The sequence below is a fragment of the Barbus barbus genome, assembly GCF_936440315.1.
Source record: "Barbus barbus genome assembly, chromosome: 38".
NCBI classification, from domain to species: domain Eukaryota; kingdom Metazoa; phylum Chordata; class Actinopteri; order Cypriniformes; family Cyprinidae; genus Barbus; species Barbus barbus.
Window position 1 is genome coordinate 4699075 of NC_136716.1, and position 22709 is coordinate 4721783.

General features: G+C 37.2%; 1 protein-coding gene across 1 annotated transcript in view; it reads right to left on the minus strand.

Moving 5' to 3' along the window:
- Window positions 1–7957: 7957 nt before the first annotated feature.
- Window positions 7958–22709, minus strand: part of LOC306857863 (protocadherin-15-like) — a gene marked incomplete at both ends in the record, with an annotated part of 196347 nt that continues 181595 nt past the window's right edge. Inside the window, 5 exons of the mRNA XM_079398102.1 lie at window positions 7958–8530; window positions 12163–12292; window positions 13408–13481; window positions 14777–14815; window positions 16366–16387. Of these exons, the coding sequence (XP_079254228.1) occupies window positions 7958–8530; window positions 12163–12292; window positions 13408–13481; window positions 14777–14815; window positions 16366–16387 (838 nt within the window). The remainder of the gene's footprint in view (window positions 8531–12162; window positions 12293–13407; window positions 13482–14776; window positions 14816–16365; window positions 16388–22709) is intronic.

A 22709-nucleotide genomic window follows, 5' to 3' on the forward strand; every position in this document is an offset into this window, starting at 1 on the left:
AATATATATATTGTTTTGTTTATATTGAACTTTTATACATCATACTTCATCTTCATTCACTTACATTCATATCAAACAGTTGCTGACTGTTCATTGGGGTCCAGAAACTGTTTGGTTACCCACATTCTTCTAAATATCATCTTTTGTTTTTAGCAGAAGAAATAAATTCATACCAGTTCAGAACAACCAGAGAGTGAGTAAATGATTGCAGAACTTTCATATTTTGGTGAACTATCTCTTTAAGTGTCCAAATACTTTTTGGCAGCCAATGTATTTCCTGTACTTTACCAATAAAGTTTATATTGGCAGGTATAATAATGTCACCAGACCAGCTATATAAATTATGCCATAACTAGTTTCACTTTGCCAGTGAACTGTAAGTTGCATCACAATAATCAGTACCCAAAGATCACAGATGCTCAGCAGGAGCCCATCTGTTGAGTCATTTGAGACTGGGGAATGATGTTTGAGGTGCTTTAATATGTACTGGGAAGAGTGGGTTTGGCCGGACTGACTGATAGCCTCATTAGCATTACACAGAGATCAAAACAGACCCGATGATGGACAGAACAGCCCACTATTGTTTCCCTATCACAGCACTGATGGATGGGAGCAGTGCTGCCTGAGGATGTGAACCACTTTCTGCTGAGTGTAGGCCAACAGGCGATAAAGTGTTAGAGACTTTTTGTGTGTCAGAAACATGTTGCCTTTTGACTGAGAAATTTCACCAAAAAATTAAAATTCTGTTGCCATTTATTCACCCTCAAGTCTCTGTATGGCTTTCTTTTTCTTTCTGTGGATCATAAACCAAGAAATTTTGGGAAATGTCTCAGTGTTTTCTTTTTTGTCCAATGGCTACTTAAAAGGTTCGGATTACCAACACTCTTCAAAATAGCCTATATCGAAAGAAAAGCCATATATATTTGGAACAATATGAGGGTAAACTTTTCATTTTTGGGTGAACTAGTGTTTTCTTTTTTGTCCTCTAGCTACATAAAAGGTTCTCGTTACCAACGTTCTTCAAAATATCCTAAAAACCATATAGATTTGGAACAACATGAGGGTAAAAAATTGGTGAACTAATGTTTTCTTGTTTGCCCAATGGCTAAGAGGTTCTGGTTCCCAACATTCTTCAAAATATCCTAAAAGAAAAGCCATATAGATTTGGAACACAATGAAGGTAAAATGATGATAATTTAAACTATCTCTTTGGGTAAACTGTTTCATTTTTGGGTAATACAAATTAAATAAATAAATAATAAAAAAAACTATGTGGGCACTCCCTTCTGATTTCTTAAAGGAATGATTAAGGGTCTGCTGACATTTAGACATTAAGCGCGTCTTAAGTGCCTAAATACTTGAGATATTTAAATACACCACTACTATTAAGGCTATAATTTCCAGTATAAAGAACCCATAACAAGCATAAAGCTTTCCAAACACTCCTAATAAAGACAGAGGCTCACACATCATAGGACGAAGAAATTGGGCATGTGATGTTTCTCATGGGTAAGAAATCTCAGTACAAATCTCTTTGCTTTGATCATATGTTAGAGACACAAACAAGTCAGCCGCCCAAGACTAGAGTTCAAACCTCCGAAAGGGGATGTTAGCGTCATTTAACCAATGTCATTTTAAAAGGCGGCAGCGGCGCCAGGCTCCGCACTGCCATGATAAACGGAGAATAAAACGTAGAGCTGGAGCGGGACCCAAGCACTGAATCCCGCCGTAGTCGACCGCAGTTCTGAGCGCTCAGTGTTTAACTGGTGTTCAGGATCACCACACTGACCTGGCAAGCGCTGGTCTTCACTGTTCAAGGGCCATGTTTTCCTGTGGCATCAGATAAAATGACTCCATAAAACAACAAACTCAAACTCCAGCAATTAGCTGAAGCTTAACTCTAGCTAGTAAAACATGACTGTCCTGTGGGGTTCAGGAGGCAACATCATCTGACTGAGGGTTAAAGGTCAGGGTCTTGGTTTGAACCAGTTATGATTTATTGTTCATCATGTTCCATAATCTAGAAATTGTAACCGTTTATGTGGTAGGAGAGGCAAAAACATTATTGCTCATTAAATATCGTTTTTGCTTATTAAATTCAGTTGACCAGAAACCGGTCCACTTTTTAAGCAGACTTTGTTTGTTGCTTTCATTTTCTCCGAAGGCATAAAAAAGTTTAAATAAAGACTCCAACATGCTGAATACATGTCATCTCATTATAAAATTGTATTTGTATATAATAATTATAAATCTGACAGAAGACTCATTTTCATGATGGTTCACTTATTTCTGAGGGGGAAAAGATATTTTGAAGAATGAGTAAATTTTTGTTGGTTCATACCAGTGTTATTTTATTATTATTGCTATATTATTATAGTGTTTATTTTGTGTTATTGTGCTATTTTCAGTTTTCACTTCAATTTTACTTGTAGTAATTTTGTTGTGTTTTTGTTCTTATTTTTTTATCTAGCTGAAATAAAATAAGTTTGCTTGTTTGTTTATTTATTTATTCATTCATTTTATTTCATTCAATGTTTATTTTGTTTCAAGTAACACTATTTTATGGTTTAGATTTTAGCTAAGAAAAATAATAACCACGGTCCATATAATGAAAATTAATGAGGTTTAAAACAACATTTTGAAACATTAAAAACTTTTTTCTAAATATCCTGGCAATACTTTATTGAGACATCATTCTGATATTAACTGGTTTTATTTGAGTCAAAAAATATGTAATATCGCTAAAATAATTACATTTATACAACATAACTATATTTATGGCATAAATCAGGTAGAAAGAGTTAAGTTAACAATTGCAGATTAACACCTAATATAGTGTGAATTAAGGTAGACTTGCAGGGATAGGTTTACTGCCTTGTTTGTTTCACGGACGCTGTGGTGGGGTGGGGTGGTAGTGGCAAAGGACAAACGGGTTCAATACATGATGACATACAACGAAATTCTGTTCGGTTAAGCAAGAAAAAAACAGAGGCAAATCAACACCCGCAGAGTGCTGGCGAACCCACAGGACTTCTGTTTGCTCTCAGCGAGCAAGCAGCGAAAGAGACGCCGCGGTTTCTCTCGCGCACTCGGCCTTACTGAGGCTTTTATGAGAGCAGATAGTCAAATTCTCATTTCAAGATCTGCGTTTAACCTCAGTCCAGCAGGCGCTTGTACCGCAGAGCTCCTAACTCCTCTCATCTCATTTCTCTTTAACTAGAGGCCCCACTGATGCCGCAGCACACATTAATACTCGCAGGCCGCTGGCCAAGCACCGCTGTGTCGAACTCCATGGCTGATTCATTGCAGAGAACACCCAGTAGCTAAAGCACATTTAAAGCACACTGGAGGGATGGGGCGTCACTCCAGGAATTAGATTTGCAGCTTTTGTACAACGATACAACCATAAGTGACAGAAAACAGGCATAAACACACACTCATGTCATTTCTGTGAAATTTGTCCCTGTCAGCTGTACTCTGCCAAAATTAATCATTATAAAACACAAACAGGCTGCATGATGAATTGGTGCATTTAAAGTGCATCTACAACATTTTATGCACTGTGTAATAAGCATGTTTAATCCTCGAGTTCCAGGTTTTTATTTCAGAGAAATAAATGTTTTTTGGGTTTTTTTGTCAAACAAACTTAAAACTCCACACGTGGCCTCCTCATCATAAGCCACTTGTTCATTAAGAAGAACCCAATATTAACTTTATATTATATTATACTACTTTTAAGCAGTATAAATAGATACATACACAGCATACCTTTATATTTATGATATATATTGTAACTGCAAAGTCTTGTCAGCTTTGTTTTTGATTAAATGATTTGTAATGCCTAATGTAATGAAAATATAAGGAAAAAAACTTGTTGGCTATGCAGATTATTTAGCTATATAATCATATATATTATTTTTTAAATCATATATATTATTATTATTATTATTATCATTAATCATATATTATTGATGTAAATCAGTTTTTCAAAATTTGAGTAAACTTGATGAAAAATCAGACTAAAAAAGAAGACGAAAAAAAACGGTAAATTTGTAACATTTTAAAAGTACAACAAAATAAAATGTTTCCAAAAAAGCCTATCCACCTTATTTTACAATCCGGAAGTAGACGTTTTCTGTGGTTGTGGCTAGAAGGGATACAATTACAATAATAGTAATTGTTGTACAGTGTGCAAAAATTACGCTGAAGATTATGCTATTGATGTGTGCATACCCAGTAGATGAAGCTGTACACCATCTAGCCTTATAGCTGTTTTCCGTGAATGCGCGAGACTTCCGGTTCATTAACTGCTTCAGGGAAATAACAAGAAGAATAACAATGTGCAGTTAAAATGGTAAAACTGTTTGCACTAAAAACCAGTGTGTTCATAATTAAGATAATACATTAACATAATACAGTAAGACACAAATTTACAATATCCAGCAGCAAAACGAGCTGTTTTGTACAGCTAAAAATAGCTGGAAGTCAATGACATTGGAAACCAGACATTCTTATGGGAAAAATAAGGTGGATTAATCAAATAATAATAAAAATAAAAATAACAGAGGACAATGTTTTGGCTGTTGACAGCAAGTATGGGGTTGTTTAAGGAATGTCAACTCCACTCAACAAATGTGACACAAAGCGGGAGTTCTGACAGGTACAAACATCACACATGACGGCAAATGAAGGACCATACTACTCTTTTCTATATTCATGTGACATGCTATATTACTGGTTTCGGTGGCACGATGGCCGAGGCATATCTTCAAATGTCTGCACTGGAGCCGTGCCTGATCAACCCCTTCATTACGAGAGCCAGACTGCCAAACTTATATTTTTCTATATGCCCTGCCTTTCAGAAATAATAAAATGCTTGGGTGGGATGCCATCAGTTTTTTCCTCTCCGAGAGTATGCGGCGTGTTTGCAAGTGCAGCAGCCTGTGAGATTCTTCTTCTTTTTTTTTCTTTTTTTCATCAGAATGATCACAAACATCTTTCAAATACTAACTTGCTCTGTATGGATATAAATTATACAGGAAGAGGAACACTTAGCATATAGTTTAGGAAACCAAAAACTAGCCAAAAAATGGCTCCAAATATACACAGTTCACAAAAATAGTTGCTATGTCTGGTTTCACATTGCAAGTCTGCTACTCTACGATAGGCCTTCAGGCCACAATATACGCCTGTCGCTCGTGTCCAACAAAAACAAAAGCACGGTCTTTCAGACAACAAAGGCATCAAGATTTAATTACCAAAATCAAAATGATCTTCAGCTTGACACTGAGAATGTCAGATGTATTCTCCATATTCAGGGCATTTAAAACATGACCACAAACCCATTAACCACTGACTGAGGCCAAACTGGCTGGCTGGGAGCTCTTGGATGGCGGCCAGTGGAGTGAAGGTAAAAAAGTGTGTGTGTTTATGTATTTAGTCCTTTTTAAAGACACGCTCACACACCCTGACACTTTACATTGGCTCCAGGATGTGCAGTTTAATACTTTGAAACGCTCTCTCTGTCTCTGATCTAATGGTTAATTATAGAATTTTAAATAGCCATGACGCGTGGGCAGGTACCTGTAATAACATACACGCCAGCTTGTAATTATTGACTTTATTTACTTTTTGGATGTTTGTTTGAAATAATGCAGTGCTGGTATCGTGATCTGGAGATCAAAGAGCTCAGGACATTATTAACATGCACTCATCAGGCAAGGATAATCGTTTAAAGTGTAATTACTTTGCCAAGCCCAAGATAATCATGTTTTTTCTTGCTCCTGGCATTTTTAGTACTATGATTCAGACTTTAGTGTGTCCTCCAAGGGCTGTTTAATGGAAGAGAAAGAAAACACATCTTCCAAACAGGTTTGTCTCTCTATTCATAAGTTTTACGCTGATGAGTTTTCAGGTAAGTAAGGGTGCCAGCTTAATTGAGACTGACAGGAACGGACAATGTTTCTTGAATCAAGGACAATTATTTAAAATTACTAAGCCATATTTCAAAGTTACATAGCCTGTCAATGTCAGAAGTTTTACTGTGAGTATCGTGCCACCTAGTGGAGAAGCCTTTTACTGCAACAGGGGACATTAAATACTGGTTTGATTTTCAACATGGATGCTTATGCTCACTAGTGGCAAAGACACGTGCTTGGAAACATGAGGGAAAATTTCAAGCGTGTTTCTCACACAAAGCCATTTTACTATAGAAAATGTTGAACTACTTGTTTCATCGGAAGAGATAAAGTCGTACAGAAACGACAAGAGTGAGTAAATGATGTTCATTTTTGAGACTATCACGTTTTGGAACACATACAATACTTAAACATGCATGCATTTTCATGAAAATACATTTTTAGAGAAGAAACAATTTGCAGTTAATTCATTTTATGGCTTCACACACGGTAACTTCATTTTACCTTTCTTCTGACACTCCGTGATGGATTATGATAGCTATGGGGTCTGGGTTGTTTTTAAGGCATCATCTGATGAAACTAATTTGACAGGAAATTGAAGAGAGAAAGGATCGCTGGTTAAGGTCACAGTGGTAGCAAAGGCAATTTCAGAGATGGACGTCAAGTGTGTTCATGGGCAAATTGTCTTTGTCTCCCTCTCCCGTGACCCCTGTGAATTCAAGCTTTGGTGTTTCTCTGCTTCTGCCTTTAAAGGTGAAGTGTGTCGTTTCTGTGCCACTAGCTGCACTAAACAGAATCACAATCTGTTTAAGCAGTCTGACCAGGCCGGTTTGGCAGATGTGCATATCCAATGTATTTGTAACATCCTGACTACTAAATGCCTTCATGCAGTAGTCAAGGTTTAGCGATTCTCTACTTCTGCCTTCAAAGCTGAAGTGTGAAATTTCATCATGATGACTGCCAAGTGAAGTGACTTTGCGCACTGGTTAATTTTTTGTCATTTTAAATATCTTGTCTTTAAAGAATGAATATGGCTTGGCTGTTTTGGCAACAGATGTGCCATCTGCTCAGATTAAATTTGGTCTTCTAGGTCTTTCTTCTTACTATCCGTGTTCTTGATGCAGCTAGTCAGATTTAAGATTAATGAATAAATAAGTTTAGACCATCAGATTCATCCACATAGAACAAGAAGCACATATAATATCACGGTAACTTTAATAGTTTTCAACCCAAAGATGTGTAACTTCAAGCAAAGTGATATGCTTTCTCTTTTCATTATAGTGATGAAAATAAGATTAAATGAAAAGTTTTTTTTGTTTGTTTTTTTTTTAAACCAGGAATGTTTGTGATGTGTCCGTTTCTCTGCCTTGTAGAAACAGTCAAATATTCAAAGGCTGCACAACGAGAGCAGTTTCTGCCTCGCTTATATATATATATATATATATATATATATATATATATATATATATATATATAACAAAAATAAAACAACAGCAACAAAAGTTGTTCTTGAGTGTAGCAAGTATCCAAGTATCTGTAACAGAATGTGACCATATCCCGAATAATTTTGTTTTGCTATAACTTGGTATAAAAAAAGCACAAAAATATAGCACTTTCTACTTTTTTGCAAGTCCATTCAAATGACTGTGGCATTAAGCAAATGTACATTAGATTCATCACAATTATTTTTATTAATGACTATTTACCAAAAATACACTTCAGCAGACATTTGATTTTGCCTTTGAAACTATAAAAAGCACAAACTTATTTATGAAAGCATACATCTGTAACAAAAAATATTAAACAAATAAAATAAAAATAATAATAAAAAGGATGGGCAACAATCAATGGGCCAGAACCATGATTGATTTTTAAAGTACTTATGAATGCAACAATCATTGAGAAGCTCATTTTTCAGGGCCACAAAAAAGCAAATATAATACTGAATGAAAGTGCAATTTCATAATCTTATGCTGCAGATTAACCCCCCCCCCCCCCCTCAAGTTCTTTAAGACAACAGAGCATCTGCATGTCAGAAGTCACAGTTTTGTCATTGGTATGTGCAGGTTATTCCAAGGCCCCATCCAGAGCTCCTCCTCATCTGACTGTGTGCGGTCACTATGTGATCCTAAAGGGTCCCTCACCTCCTGATTGTCCACTGTGGACTCTTGTTCATCCCCATTTTGTGTTCTTTCATCCCCTCCTTTCGACACGTTTGATTTTGAAGCTATACTCTCTGGGCCTGTAGTGCTGGAGGCCAGGGACCCATTGGAGGGCCTGGTTGTGAGGTTCTGTTCACCTACTGAAGCGCCTGTGATTACGGGGCTGTTTAAAGGAATTCGCTCTTCGTGCGTGACAGCAAGTTTGTCTAGTTTCTTAAAGTGCTTTCCCAGTCGTATTGGAGAGTTGAGCTTGATGTTGTTGGTGTGCGCGACCCGTCGCGTCCGGATTATTGAGCCATTCTGGGCCAAGTATATGCTCCCATTAATGTTGCTGTGGCTGTTCACATTAGACAGGCGGTTCCTGTGCGCTTCTGGTGCACTTTCTTCTCCAGTTGAACTGGTCTCGTATTCACGGTCTACAATGAGCTTGATCCTCTTTTTTCTACCGTACTGGAAAAAAGAAAATGGGTGTGTAAAATGACAGCTTAAGAATAACAGACTTTTTTATTTTTACACAACAGTGGCACACAACAGTGGCGTTCTGTCCAAAAAGGAAAGTCTTCTCAGAAATGCACAAGTAATGATGTAAAATTTTAAACGGTTGTTTTAATTGGTTTCTTAGTAGCGTGCATATAATGTAAAAATATCTATATGTGACCCGTTCTGGCGAAATGAGTCGGAAGTCGCACGGGCTAATTTTGAGCTACAGGCAAAAGAAGTGAAAAATGTCAGTTTTGGTCGAATTTGGGGTCTTCACAAAAATGAGCTCATTAAGACCTCTTCTAGCGATCCCAATGCTCCAAATAGTAACTAAACCTCTAAAATTATCTTTATTTGTACGTTTTCTGAGAGGAGTACCTTTTTCTCTGCGCACTTCTGGACGACGGCTACTGCTTCTCACCACAAGTTGTAAGTCTATTGTTGCAAAGTGCAGCATTCCAGCTTTCTTAATATTCATATCGAATTCTCGATGACATGAGTCCAAACCAGTGAAATATGATTTTCAAACCCATGCTGATGACGATTGTGCTGACTGACATTTGCAAAGCATAAGTGCATAAGACGCACCTTTCCGCGAGCGCATTTTTTATCAGATTACAACAAGTCATATATCATTTTGAAGATATTTTAATGGAGAATGTGAAAATAAAAATAACTCATTTTTTTTAATTTGCGCATTCCGGTCACATATTGCTATTTGTATAATGGCACTGCATGATTTGTTCCATGTTTCATATTGGACAAATATTGGTTTGGTTATCGGAAAGATTGTTAAAAAGTGTTAATTATCAAGATGACTTCATCAGCATACTATAAATAAAGCAGGCTTGATCAATATTCAATTTAAACATCAGCTTTCCCAGAAGTTTCCTTCATGGACCACAACTGCTCCTCATAAAAAAGCAAAACAACCAACACACACACACTTAATGCCCCTTCATGAGCTCATTAAAAGTAATGTGCTCATGGACCAAATGTCATTGGATTACAAGATTTTTAGAAAACAACAAAAACTAACCTAATTTTGATCTGAAAATTAATTGCTGACCTAAACTTTTGAAGGGTGACCTCTAAAGGTAAGACTACAGATGAAATAACATTCATGCTATTCAGCAAAGGTTAAGGAGAAATGCCAAGTTGTGCTCAGCGAGAGGAAAACAAGAAGAAGAAAACAAGAACCAGATGAAGGCATTCAAAAGGCCAATAAAAAGATCAACACAAGAAATAAAGGTAATGGCCAGCCTTACTGGACATATCAGAATATAATTCAGGAGGCTCCGTCAGTCTCAGTTGCGTCTGGATTAGTCTCCTCATCCTCCCCGTCTATTTCAAGCTTACTTGCTCCATCCGAAGAGCTCGAACTATCACCTGGGCTACCACCACTCTCTGGAGTCATTTCTCCTTCTTCATTCTCATCTATAGGGGAGAGTTTGTCGATCTCTAAAGCCTTTGCTACACTACTGCTCATCACAGAGAATCTGCTTGTGCTGTGGAAGTTTGAATCATGTCTTCTCTCCAGAGAATTACTGCTTTTAGACCTAGAGGACTTTGGATCCTTACTTCGGCCTTCTTCCATCTGCCCTCTGTCTTCCTTATCCTCATTCTCCTTCAGGATGGTCTCTTCTAATGTTTTCATGTGGGTGGATGTAGTTCCAGGTTCTGAAGATGATCTGCTCCTCTTTCTCTCGGAGGTAGAGGTTACTGATCTCTGGGATGTTGTGAGGCTGACACTTTTGACACTTTCTTTTCCACTGCTATCTTCCTCTGAGCTTGACTCGTTCTCTGTCTCCGATGTTCTCTCAGTGTCTGACTCTTGTTCTGTCTCGGTTTCTTTTTCAGTCTCTGTGTCTTGGTCTGAATCTGATTCTGTCTTTGACTCTATTTCAGTGTCATCTAGCTGAGATTTTGTTTGGCACTCCCTGTCTGAATCAAGAGGACTCTGGTCTTGATCATCATCAGAGTCTAAACTACTCATATGTGCTCCTTCTTGGAGCCTGTATGGATGGTAAGGTGTGACTGACATGGCACTTCCAGTGTAAGACTGTTGAATGATGTCTTCCCTGCTCCTACCTCTTTCTTGCTCACTTTCCACACTATCACTAGGGATTCTCTGTGATTTCCTTTCTGACTCGCTGAGTGACCAAGAGGTCGGGATGCTTCCATTACTCCTATGATCTAAAGTCCCGCTAATGCTGCTCAGAGAGTTCTTCTGAGTCTGCAATGTTTTAAAGATGTCCATCTGACTCAAAACTTTGCCAAGTCTAGTCTTTGCTGAAGGAATGGCTTCTTTAGTCTGGAAATAGTTGCCGTTAATTACCATGCCATTGTCCACACTGTTTGAATGTTGCATTGTGATTGCTTTGGGGTTATCACTACCTCCTCCTTTCTCCTCAGGAGCTACAATTGGAAATATTCTATTGTTCTTCCATGGAAGGTGGAATGGAGCTGGAGCTGGGCTTGATCTTCTGTCAAACATTTGGCTGAGTTTTATAGGTGCTTTGAGTGAAGGTTCAGCCTTTGAGCTGTAAGGATGTGAGATTCCTTCAATTGGTGCAGGCAGGTGTTGCTCAAGCCTTGGAGATTGGTCTCCAAAAGCTTGTCTAGGGGGCCTTAGTGGTAGAGCCTTGCCAGGAGGGGGAGCCAGCCTTCTGCCTTGCCTAGCAACCTATTACATTGATATTAGTCCAGGGTTTTTTATCATTCAGAATATTTAATCAACAGTTCAGATCAACCATCATCTTCGTGACTTCACATGACTCATGTCAGAATTTCCCAATGCACTGAGAGAAGTGTCAAGGTACAGTCTTACCCCCAGTTCCACGTTGAATGCAAATGCATTAACATGACTGGCTGCTGACCATTCAAAGTGAAGTCATGGTTGGTGCTAGCAAAAATCATGACATGATAGGGGAGGGAATGATGCCATGAATCAGGAATGGGCAGTTCTGGTTTGGAGGGCTGCTCTCCTGCAGTTTAGCTTAATCCACAATCAAACACAACCGCCTGTAATTTCCAATTATGGATGGAGCAAAACTCTGTAGGAAAGGATTCTGAACCCTCCAGGACCGGAATTGCCCATCCATCCCTGCTCTAGATGGTTACCCATGTTCTACTAACTGACCCCAAATCACTCCAACCCTGCAGCGTGAAGCAAATGTACTCATGTATGAGGGCCGCCTTTTAGACATTACTGACTGATTATTTGTTATCTGTTTACATTAAATCATTGCAGAAAGAAAAACAAAATCAAAAAGGTCTTTTTTTCTTTTTCTTTTTGCTTTGAATGTTCTGATACACTTTCAATGACATTTCAAAGTAATCAGGATTTCTTTCTGTTCTAAGCTCAAATGTGTTTAATTTGGTTGCACTACTTTTAATGTTCACACTTCTGTTTTTTTCTACCTTGCTATTTGCAATGCTTTTCAAGTGAAGGTCAAGGTGCCAAAAGAAACCCTGAAATGAGTCATGTGTAAGGGCCTTAAGCTAGAGGCAGGATAAAAGTAACTTTATAAAAAAAAATACTGCATGTTTTATTGGTTTAAACTAAGAAAACAGAAAAAAAAATTAATACAATTTGATACCTCTCCCTCGGATTCGTGTGGGCTGTAGTAGTAGCTGCCATCATCTTCCATAATCACCTCTCCATATTCATCATACATCCCTGCTGGAGAGATCAGCTTCCGTCGACTCCCATACTGAGGCAAGTCATAGCTAAAAGACAGGTATACAAGATTATTGCATATACGTACCTCAAACACACATACTGGTAATGTTTTTTTTTTTTTTTTTTTTTACTGTACACAATGTATTTCTATCCCCTTACCCTAACCCTGCCCATAAACCTATCCATCACTGGAAACTAAATCATTCTGTATGGCTGTATGATTTATAGGCTTGTTTCCTCATGGAGACCTAAAATTGTCCACACAAGGTAGAAATTTACTGGTATTACACACACACACACACACACACACACTTGAGACAGACACACACACACACACACACACACACTTGAGACAGACACACACACACACACACACACACACACACACACAAGTGCAAAACATTTATGAATAAATGAGCAAAAACTTTCTCCCTAACTGTTTCCTAAATCAAAACTAAAACTTTATGAAAGTTCAGGGACATTAAAATAAAAGGCAAATCCAATAAGTAAGATTTAGAAACATAAACTTCATAACACTGTATGGAAAAGGTCAAAACAGACCTTCATTAAGGACTTTGAGTATTCTTGGGGAGCAGCAGGCTGTCTGAACCCAAATGCATCTTAGGCAGCCCATTTAAGAGGAAACAAGCTGAAATTCAGGATTATATTGATCCTCACTAGCTTGTAGCCATGGAGGTTTTCATTTGGATTTGTTGAGAATAGAAGGATATATTGAAGATCAATGTGGTATACAGCAGGGGACTGCAACTGATCACATGTGTACAACCTACTGTATAAGACAGTAAGAAAACATGGCTAGCATTCAGTTTTGCTTAAATATCTTTGATGGTCTGCAATTACCATCACCTCCCTCAGGGGGCCATTAATTTATAACACCTATTTCTATGGTTTCCTGCTAATTGGGTTCCATACGGACAGTTCACCTTGCACAAGCATCAGTAAGTAATTGCTATTGCAGCCAAAAAGGACACAACCAGATGGCCCACAATGTTTAGAGAAAATGACAATTCTTCATCTAGAAACCACATAAAATATATTCCTAGAAATTGTACAAACTGATTTATTAAATGCAGCAGGCTTGACGCATATCTTAATTTTACTTGGGCCAGCAGCACATTTCGACCAGTGAACGCACACTCACCCATGATCATAATTATAGTAATCCTGTGTATAATAGTCCTGTCCTGGATCGATACCAGACTCCATAGAGAGTTCCTGTGAGCAGAGCAAAGAGTTATAATTCAAAGAGCACATTGCTTTAGGCAAAATCCCTGGGGAAGACAGACAAAAGTCCTGTCCATTATAAAGAAGAAAAAAAGGAAGTTCTGTATTTCTTGATTTGGTAAAAGCTAACTGGCTACATTAACCCTTTTTGTGAGTGAATGTGAAACAATATATACTGTATATATATATATATATATATATATATATATATATATATATATATATAGGGGCCTTTAGCCCCTGCTGTTGCGGCTAAAGGCGCACAGTAATTAACATGATAATTAATAGATGGCTGACTTTTCCATTTGTTGACATGACATGGTTAGATTCAGATGGTAAATATCATTTATTATGTTGGGTGTCTGTCCATATTAGAGATAATAACCATGTTTAGAATGAAACCATCATATTTAAAAACATGATATTAATCATATCATATGATAAAATATAATTTAAATATATATTCAACTATTATTGGATCTCCTTCAATACTTTCAGAAGCTTTACTTAATAAAATGATTTTGTTTCTGTATTTTAAAATATATTTTTTATAGTAACATTGAACAAAAATAATTGTATTTTTCAAAATAAGCAGAAAATAGCACAAACTTTGTTAAAGTGATTGTTTCGAACAAGTATTAACTTAGAAAAACAACATTATTTTAGCTGAAGTATTTGTATCAATACCGTGTGCCTATAGGGTAAAAGGCCCCTCTTGCCACCTCATACATTTATACGATTTATAAACAACTTGAATTATTTATTTTCACGCAAAATCTGTTGCTCCATTAATGTTCAATACAACGTGCATATCTTTTCTGCAATTATAAATTTTAGGCGCAGTGAATAGCACATTTTTTCTTAAGGTGGGTGTAATGAGTTCATATGCAAAAGCTAAGTGCCGTCTACAATTTTCTTCTAAAATTAGCATTTTTATCAGCCTCCTATATTTGTGTTCAGTTAATTCACTTTAATTGCATAGAAAAGGACCTATACATTGCCATTAGAGTAAAATAACTGAACCTAAAAATAGTAGCCTGATAAAAATGCTTATTTTAGATGAAAATTTCAGAAAGGCTTTTGCATCTGAACTCCTATATATATATATACATATGTACATACATGCATACATACATAGGGTACAATGGGTATTTGCATATTGTAGAAATTGTAGAAAAGATATTGTATTGTAGACAACAACATGTGTGTTCATTAAATGGCATACTACAGCACATTCAGCTCAACAGAAACAGTTTTCTGTGAGTATAAAAGTTGCGATTCTCTACCTCTGGTCTCAAGAGAGAGGGTCGAAGCAACTGCTGTTGCTGCACAGCATTCAGAAGAGAAACAGTGCGGAAACAAGAGAGAAAAGAAGGAATATTACATTTCTGAATGTATGTGAGAATGAATGATAGAAGATATAAAATAAGTACAGTTGGATCCACAAGTCTGATTACACTGAAAATCAGCAACTGAAAATCTTAATTTAAAAGTAATTAGTAAAAAAAAGTAATCTTAAAGTTAACTTAAAAGTAATAAAACATTTGAGAACGTCTTTGTACAAAAGATCAGATTTACTTGCTTTAAAGAAGGCATTCTCATAAATTGTGTTCATTTTAGTTTCTACTTTTACTCAAATTGCACTGATAAAACAATTAGTGTGAAAGAACAATAAATAAAAACTATTTAGTTAGAAAAACTGACAATAGAATAATTTTTACTTTTCAGACTTTAGCACCCCACTATAGTTTTTAAAGAAGTAATCACTTGATCTGATTGCATGCAAAGTTTTCAAAAATGTGTATATATATATATATATATACACACACACACACACACACACACAGGAGAGTTTAAATAATTATATGGTAAAGCATTCAAAAGTTAAAGCTTACATATTTAGAAACAATGTTATAAACATTATTATTATTCTAATTCAAATTGTAATTAAATAAGTTGCTTTGAAGCAGTTTCAAATAAATGAATAGCTAGGAGCAGCACACATTTTATAATGTGCCAAGTTCAGAAAATAGTACCTTGTGTGCACCTAAAGGATTCATTTTGTGATAATTATCATCTGTCTGTGCAGATTAAGGCTAATTAGCAAATAAATGTGGCAAATAAATATGGATATTAAATATTGTTGCACATATTCCAAAAATCTTGCCTGGGACAACTGTTAATTATACAGTTTAATGTCAGTATAAAACCTATTTAACCACAGTATTCTGTGATTGACCAATTACAATCAAGTATTCCAGAGAGCTATTTAAAAATGGATTATATTTAAATGCAATTACTGTTGCTGGTAACACTAATGTAGTTTAGAGATCAGTTCTCATTATTAACTAGTTGCATACATATTACTAGCATAATTGCTATTTATTAGTACTTATAAAGCACATATACTGCATGACCATTTTCTACATTCCTTAATTCTACCCAATATCTAAACTTAACTATTAACTATTAATAAGCAGAAATTAGGAGTTTACAGAGTCAAAAGTTGTAGTTTGTTAATAGTGTGAATTGGATTTTAAAATAAAGTGTGAACTTGCTGCTACTGTTTTATAAAATAATCTATATAATCCACTCGCTTATTGCTTTATCTAAACACATTTTGTAATTCATAATCAACCTCCTGAGGAAAAAAAAAATAATAAAAAAATTGAGAAATGTTATCAGCAAGTCCAACTCCAAATTGACAGATCTAGCCTTCAGCAATTTTACAGATGAGATCTTGACAAATTCTTATTTCCTCTGTCATCACTGTCCCTATCAAATAGCATTCAGCAATAAAAATGATGTCCAATAAAACTGTCTCAAGATGAGACATCATTTCAACAATGCAATTCCAAAGAATAAAAATACATACCTCCTGATGCCCGTAGCCTCTCCTGTGAGGAGATAACAGTATGGAAATAAAGTCAGTAAGATTATTACGATGAAATCTTGATAGTGTTTTAATTCTTTATCTCAAACTGGACTGTCAGATGTGACAAAGTCTTTAAACGTTTAAAAGATTCAATGCATAAGATGAGACAGCGTTTCCTTGAGATGAGGTTTCAAGGACAATATCCGTTAAGTTTCTGCAAGGTTGCCTCAAACTCTGATAAATTATGTAGAACTGTGAAGAACTGAGCACGCATGTGTTGAAAAATATGCAGACGGTAGTCTGAAACAAAACGTTTGGTGAGTATTTCACCCGAAAACTTCAAGCTCACCAATGGATCCTGTGCAGTGAATGGGTGCCGACAGAATGAAAGTCCAAACAGCTGATAAAAACAATACAATAATCCACAAAACATATTGGTTTAGAACAGTTTTGGAATCTTTTTGCTTTTAAACGGTGCTTGATCTTTGCATATTTCTCTCCTGATTCAGATGAGATGACTTTTTCACTAGAGAAAGCAATATTTTGGATAAAGGACTCATATTTTAGCTGGTTAAAAATGTCTTGATGGATTTGTTTATTACAAAGATGCAGCTTTTCACTTCATAAGACTTTCATTGATGGACTGTGGATTATTGTCTATGAATTTTATTATTAATTATGGGATTTTAGTTTATGGGGCATTACTCTAGGGGTCAGTGGTGAGCACTAAATGGCAATGACGCTCACAGGCCTCATCGCATAATGAATCTGCGTTAACACCACTGATTCAAAGCAGACAATAAGACAGTGATAAGACAGTGACATGCCCATAGAGAAAAGCTAGACACTTGTTCGCTGCAAGGACGAGTGGCACACTGCTTGTTTATCACTTAGATGAATGTTAACACCCTCAAGCATCTAATGCTATTAGACATTATCATGTGTGACAATGCTTGGCATGCAAAGAGGACCTAAAAACAACATTTGATTACTCTTGATCAGGTGTGTGTTAGGGGTACATAGAGTTTATATGGAGACGGGCCAGCATTTCCTAAGTGCCAGGATAATTTCACTGAAAGCGTAGCAAATTAAAATTCTCTCCAGGCAGCAGATCAGCAAGAGCAAATTACAGCAATTCTTCCCTGATGTGGGCATAATGAGAGATTCAAATGAAGATTTATCTCTTAACGATAATATGCGACTTTCAAGGGACTTTTGTTTTGGTGACTTTTCTCTCTCTCTATGTGAGTGTGTTTGCAGGTGTAATGATGTGTCAGTCCATGAATGAAATATGATATATTACATGATTTGTAATTATAATTGAAGTATATAATTACATACTAATTATGTTATATGGTTATAACAAGATCAAGGTACAACTGCATTTGCATCTTTTTTTTTCCCCCCAAAAAGGAAACTTACCAAAGCTAAATTAAACCTTCTGTGCTATATTAATTATCTGATAATATTTCTCAATTCCTTCAAGGTCACACACAATAATTAAAAGATTAAAAATAATTTAGCATTAGCTGGCATGTTCTATTCTATATGGAGTTTGTTAATTAAAAGTAATGTGAGCCAGTACCACCACTGACAGCATATATAGAGAAAGGTATTACGAAGGCAAAAATCCTAGTTTTCAGCATCATGCAAATATAATTTTAAAAAGATTTTGATAATGAATCATAAACTACATAACAGGATATATACCACTAATATGTCAAGAGGTCCTTCAAAAAGTCATATTTAGAATATAGAAACTCTGTCTCTGTGTAATCATGGTTTGTTTTATAACTATACATAAAGTTATGTATTAATATTTACCATAAGTATTTTAAAAGGGCTGCACAAAAATATAACAATATGCAGATTAATTACATATAATCACATACACCAATATGTGATTAAACGTCTTATCACATTATTCTTTTGTAATCAAACACACTGAAATAATTTGTTGACAGCACTAATTTTAGACATGCATTCTTTTCTGCAGTGCGGTTTGACTTTTGCCATCTGCTTTGCCAGTGTTTGAAACGTTGACTAAACAGACAATATTAGTGACAGATGAATCTCGTTTGATTGTGCTAATTTTAACACAGAGAGCTTTCCTCCTCCCTCTGATTGCCATAAAGATGTTAATTAGTTTGTTTGTTCCCTAACACCGTAAATATGCCTTGATGGCACTGCTAGTCCTAATGGAACATGGCACTACAAAATAGAAAAACATATAATGATATGAGATGGGAAAATATGGCACGATGTGGGTTATCTGCAAAGAAAATTTGAAAGAAACAACAATGCTTGAATGATAGTAAAGTAAAAACATGTAGGTATTTACTAGTAAATCATCACCATCACAAAATAAGTTCTAAATGGTTTAATACATATTATAAATGAAAAATTACAACATTTAGTGTGAAGACCAAATTGAAATTCAAAAGGCAAATATTGATGATGGTTTTTGAATCCTGCACATTAATTGTAAATCAATGGGAGATTTTTCTGTCTTCACTCTTAAATTTATTTCATAAAATAAAACCAAAAATACATAGCACACAACATTGAGGTGATCTACTAAAAGTTTGAATGGATTCTATATTAAGGGGCTGAATTTATAGCAGAAATATTATAGGGTAAGAGGTTTAAAACGAGCCTAAGCAGAATTGCGGAGTCAGTTACAGTGCTGGAGAACATGATCAATTTTCAAAGGTCATTGAGACACTTTTGAACAAAAACAATATGGTATAGTTGTCTACTGCTGCAAGTCGACAATAATCGGATGTAATGGTGCAACATCCATTCATAAGTATCATAACAATTAAAGCTGGAATTTGGTGACATTTGCTGGAACAAATGCAGCGTGTTTCTGTTTAAAAGAGTAAATGGAGGACATATCACCAATCAGACAAGCTCTCTGATACACACAAACACGCTCGCACTAAATGGATTTAGCCGGTAATTACAAGCAACTTGACGACTCTCACATACCATAGAGCCATTTAACATTACAACAAACTAGTTTCTCTTCAGTGCTTTTCTAGTCCTTTCTTGCACAGACCATTTGCACATCTGGCACAAACAGTTCACAATGAATGCTTGCACCGAGATAGACACAAAGTCCTATAACAGCTGTACTTAAAAATAAATTGATCATAGTGATACAGGTTTTATACAGTGAAGACTGACACTTTTTGAAGTGTAGTGTTTTGCAACTTTTACAATGAAAAAATACAGGTATTTCCTCAGAATCCTCCTTAATGTAAAATCAAAGCAATGGTTTCACTATCTGAGCTACATGGCACACTTGATGCATGTATAGCGTCACACAGGCTCACACTGCGAGGCCTAATGCACAGATATGATATTTTTACACATCCTTTTTTTTTTAAATTCAATCTGTTTACATTCACATAAACTACTGTGCTCATCTGCATATCCTGTGCCAGATATTGCTCAAAACTGGTAGACAATGTGGTGTCAAGTCTGTGCTAATACAATTAACAAAAGAAACCATGAGAAAAAAGAAAGAAAGAGAAATGAGGTGAGCGCATGCAGTGTACCTCATAGAAAAGCTTTATAGAGGACATTTTCTCTCATCCAGTGACAGTAACATATAGCCCAATGTTAGGGCATATGAATTGGATAATTTCTATAAGTAACAGTGTTTTGTGTACTAAAACATTAAAATGCCTGTATGAAGGTTTAACTCAACTAAATAATAAAACACTCTTGCAAAACTTATTAAAAATACAAAAACTGTAAAAGCACAAACATTTGATTTTGTAAAACAATAAGATGAAACACAATGATAAGACAAAAAGATAACAAGAACGTAGTGATAGTCTAAGGGGCCGTTCACACAGGACACATTCTTATGCTGGTGTCGTTGGCGAGCTACAGGAATGCCTTGTCTATTGTCAGTTATGCTTAAGTGTGCCGTATTAGTCTTCAAAAGTGAAGCCGAAGTGTTTTGATCACCTCCAGGTGGCTGGTCATGTATAGGTCATCCAAACTAAATTAAATTTCATTTCAAATAATTTGTCATGATTGACAGCTGAGATTGACAGCTTCTCTGAGCGAACTGAGGCACAAACTAGTTGTATTTACCTTATTTTAACACAAGCCTCTTGTACGGCAATCAGAAGACAAAAATTGGAGCAGTCAGGCTAATTAAAAAAGGGTCAGGGGCGTGTGCTTGCGATCGACTCTGCAGGTGTGTGGGCGGGAGACACATACCCGTGCCCTATTGGGACATTTGCGGCTTTACTTTTCTTCAATGGAAGAGAGTGGAGGTGCACCATCCATCTTTTTTTACAGTCAATGGTTCTGCTGCACTCTAGCAAAATGCTGTGCTGCTAGAATGCATCCTGTGTGAACCGCTTCTAAGACAGTAATAGCAATATAGACAAAGAGAGTGTCACAGGATAGTGGACTGAGATGGAAAGCGTTTCTCCAGCTCCTCCACTAGCGAGTTGATGTTTGGATTGGGCTCTGGTGCTGGTATTTTTTGTACAGGCTCCGCCTCTGACACAACAGCCTCTGGTTCGACAGACACTTGTGGTTTGGGGACAATCTTTAGTTGGCGCTGCTTTTTATCTATTTGACTGTACATGTTGGCAACAGATTTCTCTATGTCAGCTATGTTCTGGATGTTCTTAAGGTTCCCTTTGAGTTCCCTCTTTGGAGGCTCAGGCTCAGGTGGTGGTGGAGGTGGTGTGGGCCGCAAGGACACCGGTCGAAGGGATGTGACTGAGGGAAGAGGAGGAAGGACAAATGGAGAAGGAGGTATGGAACGGGAAAAGGTTGGTGATAAGGGAGGTGGGAGAGGAGGAGGAGGTGGAGGGGTTGGATGGGAAGGAGGTGGAGGGGTTGGATGGGGAGGGTCTGGTGGGGATGGAGGGACAGGAATGGATTTGAGTGGGGGACTGGAAGGAGGTGGAGGTGGTGGTGGACTGGAGGGAGGTGGAGGTGGTGGGGGTTGTGGAGCAGGTACATCTGGTGGGTCTGGGATGATCTCCACATTGACCTCGTAAGACTCCACATCAGGATAGGTAGTTATTCGGCTGAACTTCCGCAGCACTGGTGGAGTGGGCTTGTGACTAGGCGGAGGCGTTCCTTCACTCTGGGTAATGATTATTGCTGGGGGTCTGCTGTTATGTCCCATGACTGAAGACTGCGGGGTCTCAAAAACAGAGAGAATAATTTCAGAAGAGAGTGACCCATGAGAGTCCTGGCCTTGCCTCTGCCTTGTGTCAAGCAAGACCTGCTGCTCAAACTGCCGCGCTTGCTCTTTTACTGTCAATTTGGGCTCTGGATCGTCGTCTACAAGCCCATCAAACCCATAAATCATCTCCTTACTCTCCTTAAGGTCGGACTTCAGCAGTTGCAGCTCCCACTGAACTGGATCCATCGCCACCCTTCTACTCCGTAGGGTTTCATTGGTCTCACACTTGTGCAACCTAGAAGGTAAAGTCCAGGCATGTCCTGAGCCTGTAGATGGAAAGCGCAGGATGGACTTTCTCAGACCTCTCATATTGGGTGAATACATGCCCAGGTGATACCTCTGATTTTGGTGCTCAGGGCTGCTGAGGGTACTGTCATCATGGTACAGGGGGTTGGTTGTAGTAAGAGGGTTCTCGTCAGAAAGGAAGGTAATGTTGCTTTCTGACTTAGGCAAGTTGTTAAGCAGGACTCCATTAGCGGTGGACAGCTTATGAGCAGTGATGGCATGGGAGGCAAATGAGCTGAGACGCTGCCGATCGCCATCCTTCAGAACACACCTCTTAGTCCTGCTTTCAGCATAACCGCAAAAAGAGACAAAGATCGACTTAACAGAGGACGTGAACAGCAAGATAGATGGGGAAGTAGGAGGGAAGCCAGCTACAAAAAGCACTTGCTTGGATTGAATTTAGTACTGAGAACAAAATGCTAACCAAATCCTAGGCAAACACCCAAAACAAGACGTTTTCACTGAACAGCGCTAACACAGTTCCAAGCTAATATCAATACTAATCAAGATAAAAGCAGCTGATAACAGTGCTAGGCAATTGGAAGCAAAGGATATTCAACATCTTTGACAAACCATTACAAATACAGCAATACCTTACTTACAGTATAACGTCTACTTGAAACTACTTGGGTAGTTGACTACTCTAGTTGAAACACAGATGACTCCCTACTTACTTAGATCTGATATCCAAGAAATGAGAAAGAGAGACAGGAGGAAAAGGCAAATTATATGAGTGAAATTAGCAAGATGTTAAAAAGCAAATAAGTGTAATAAAGATTACACTTTTAAAAAGGGAAACCTGCCTAACATTAGACACAATCATTACAGAGAA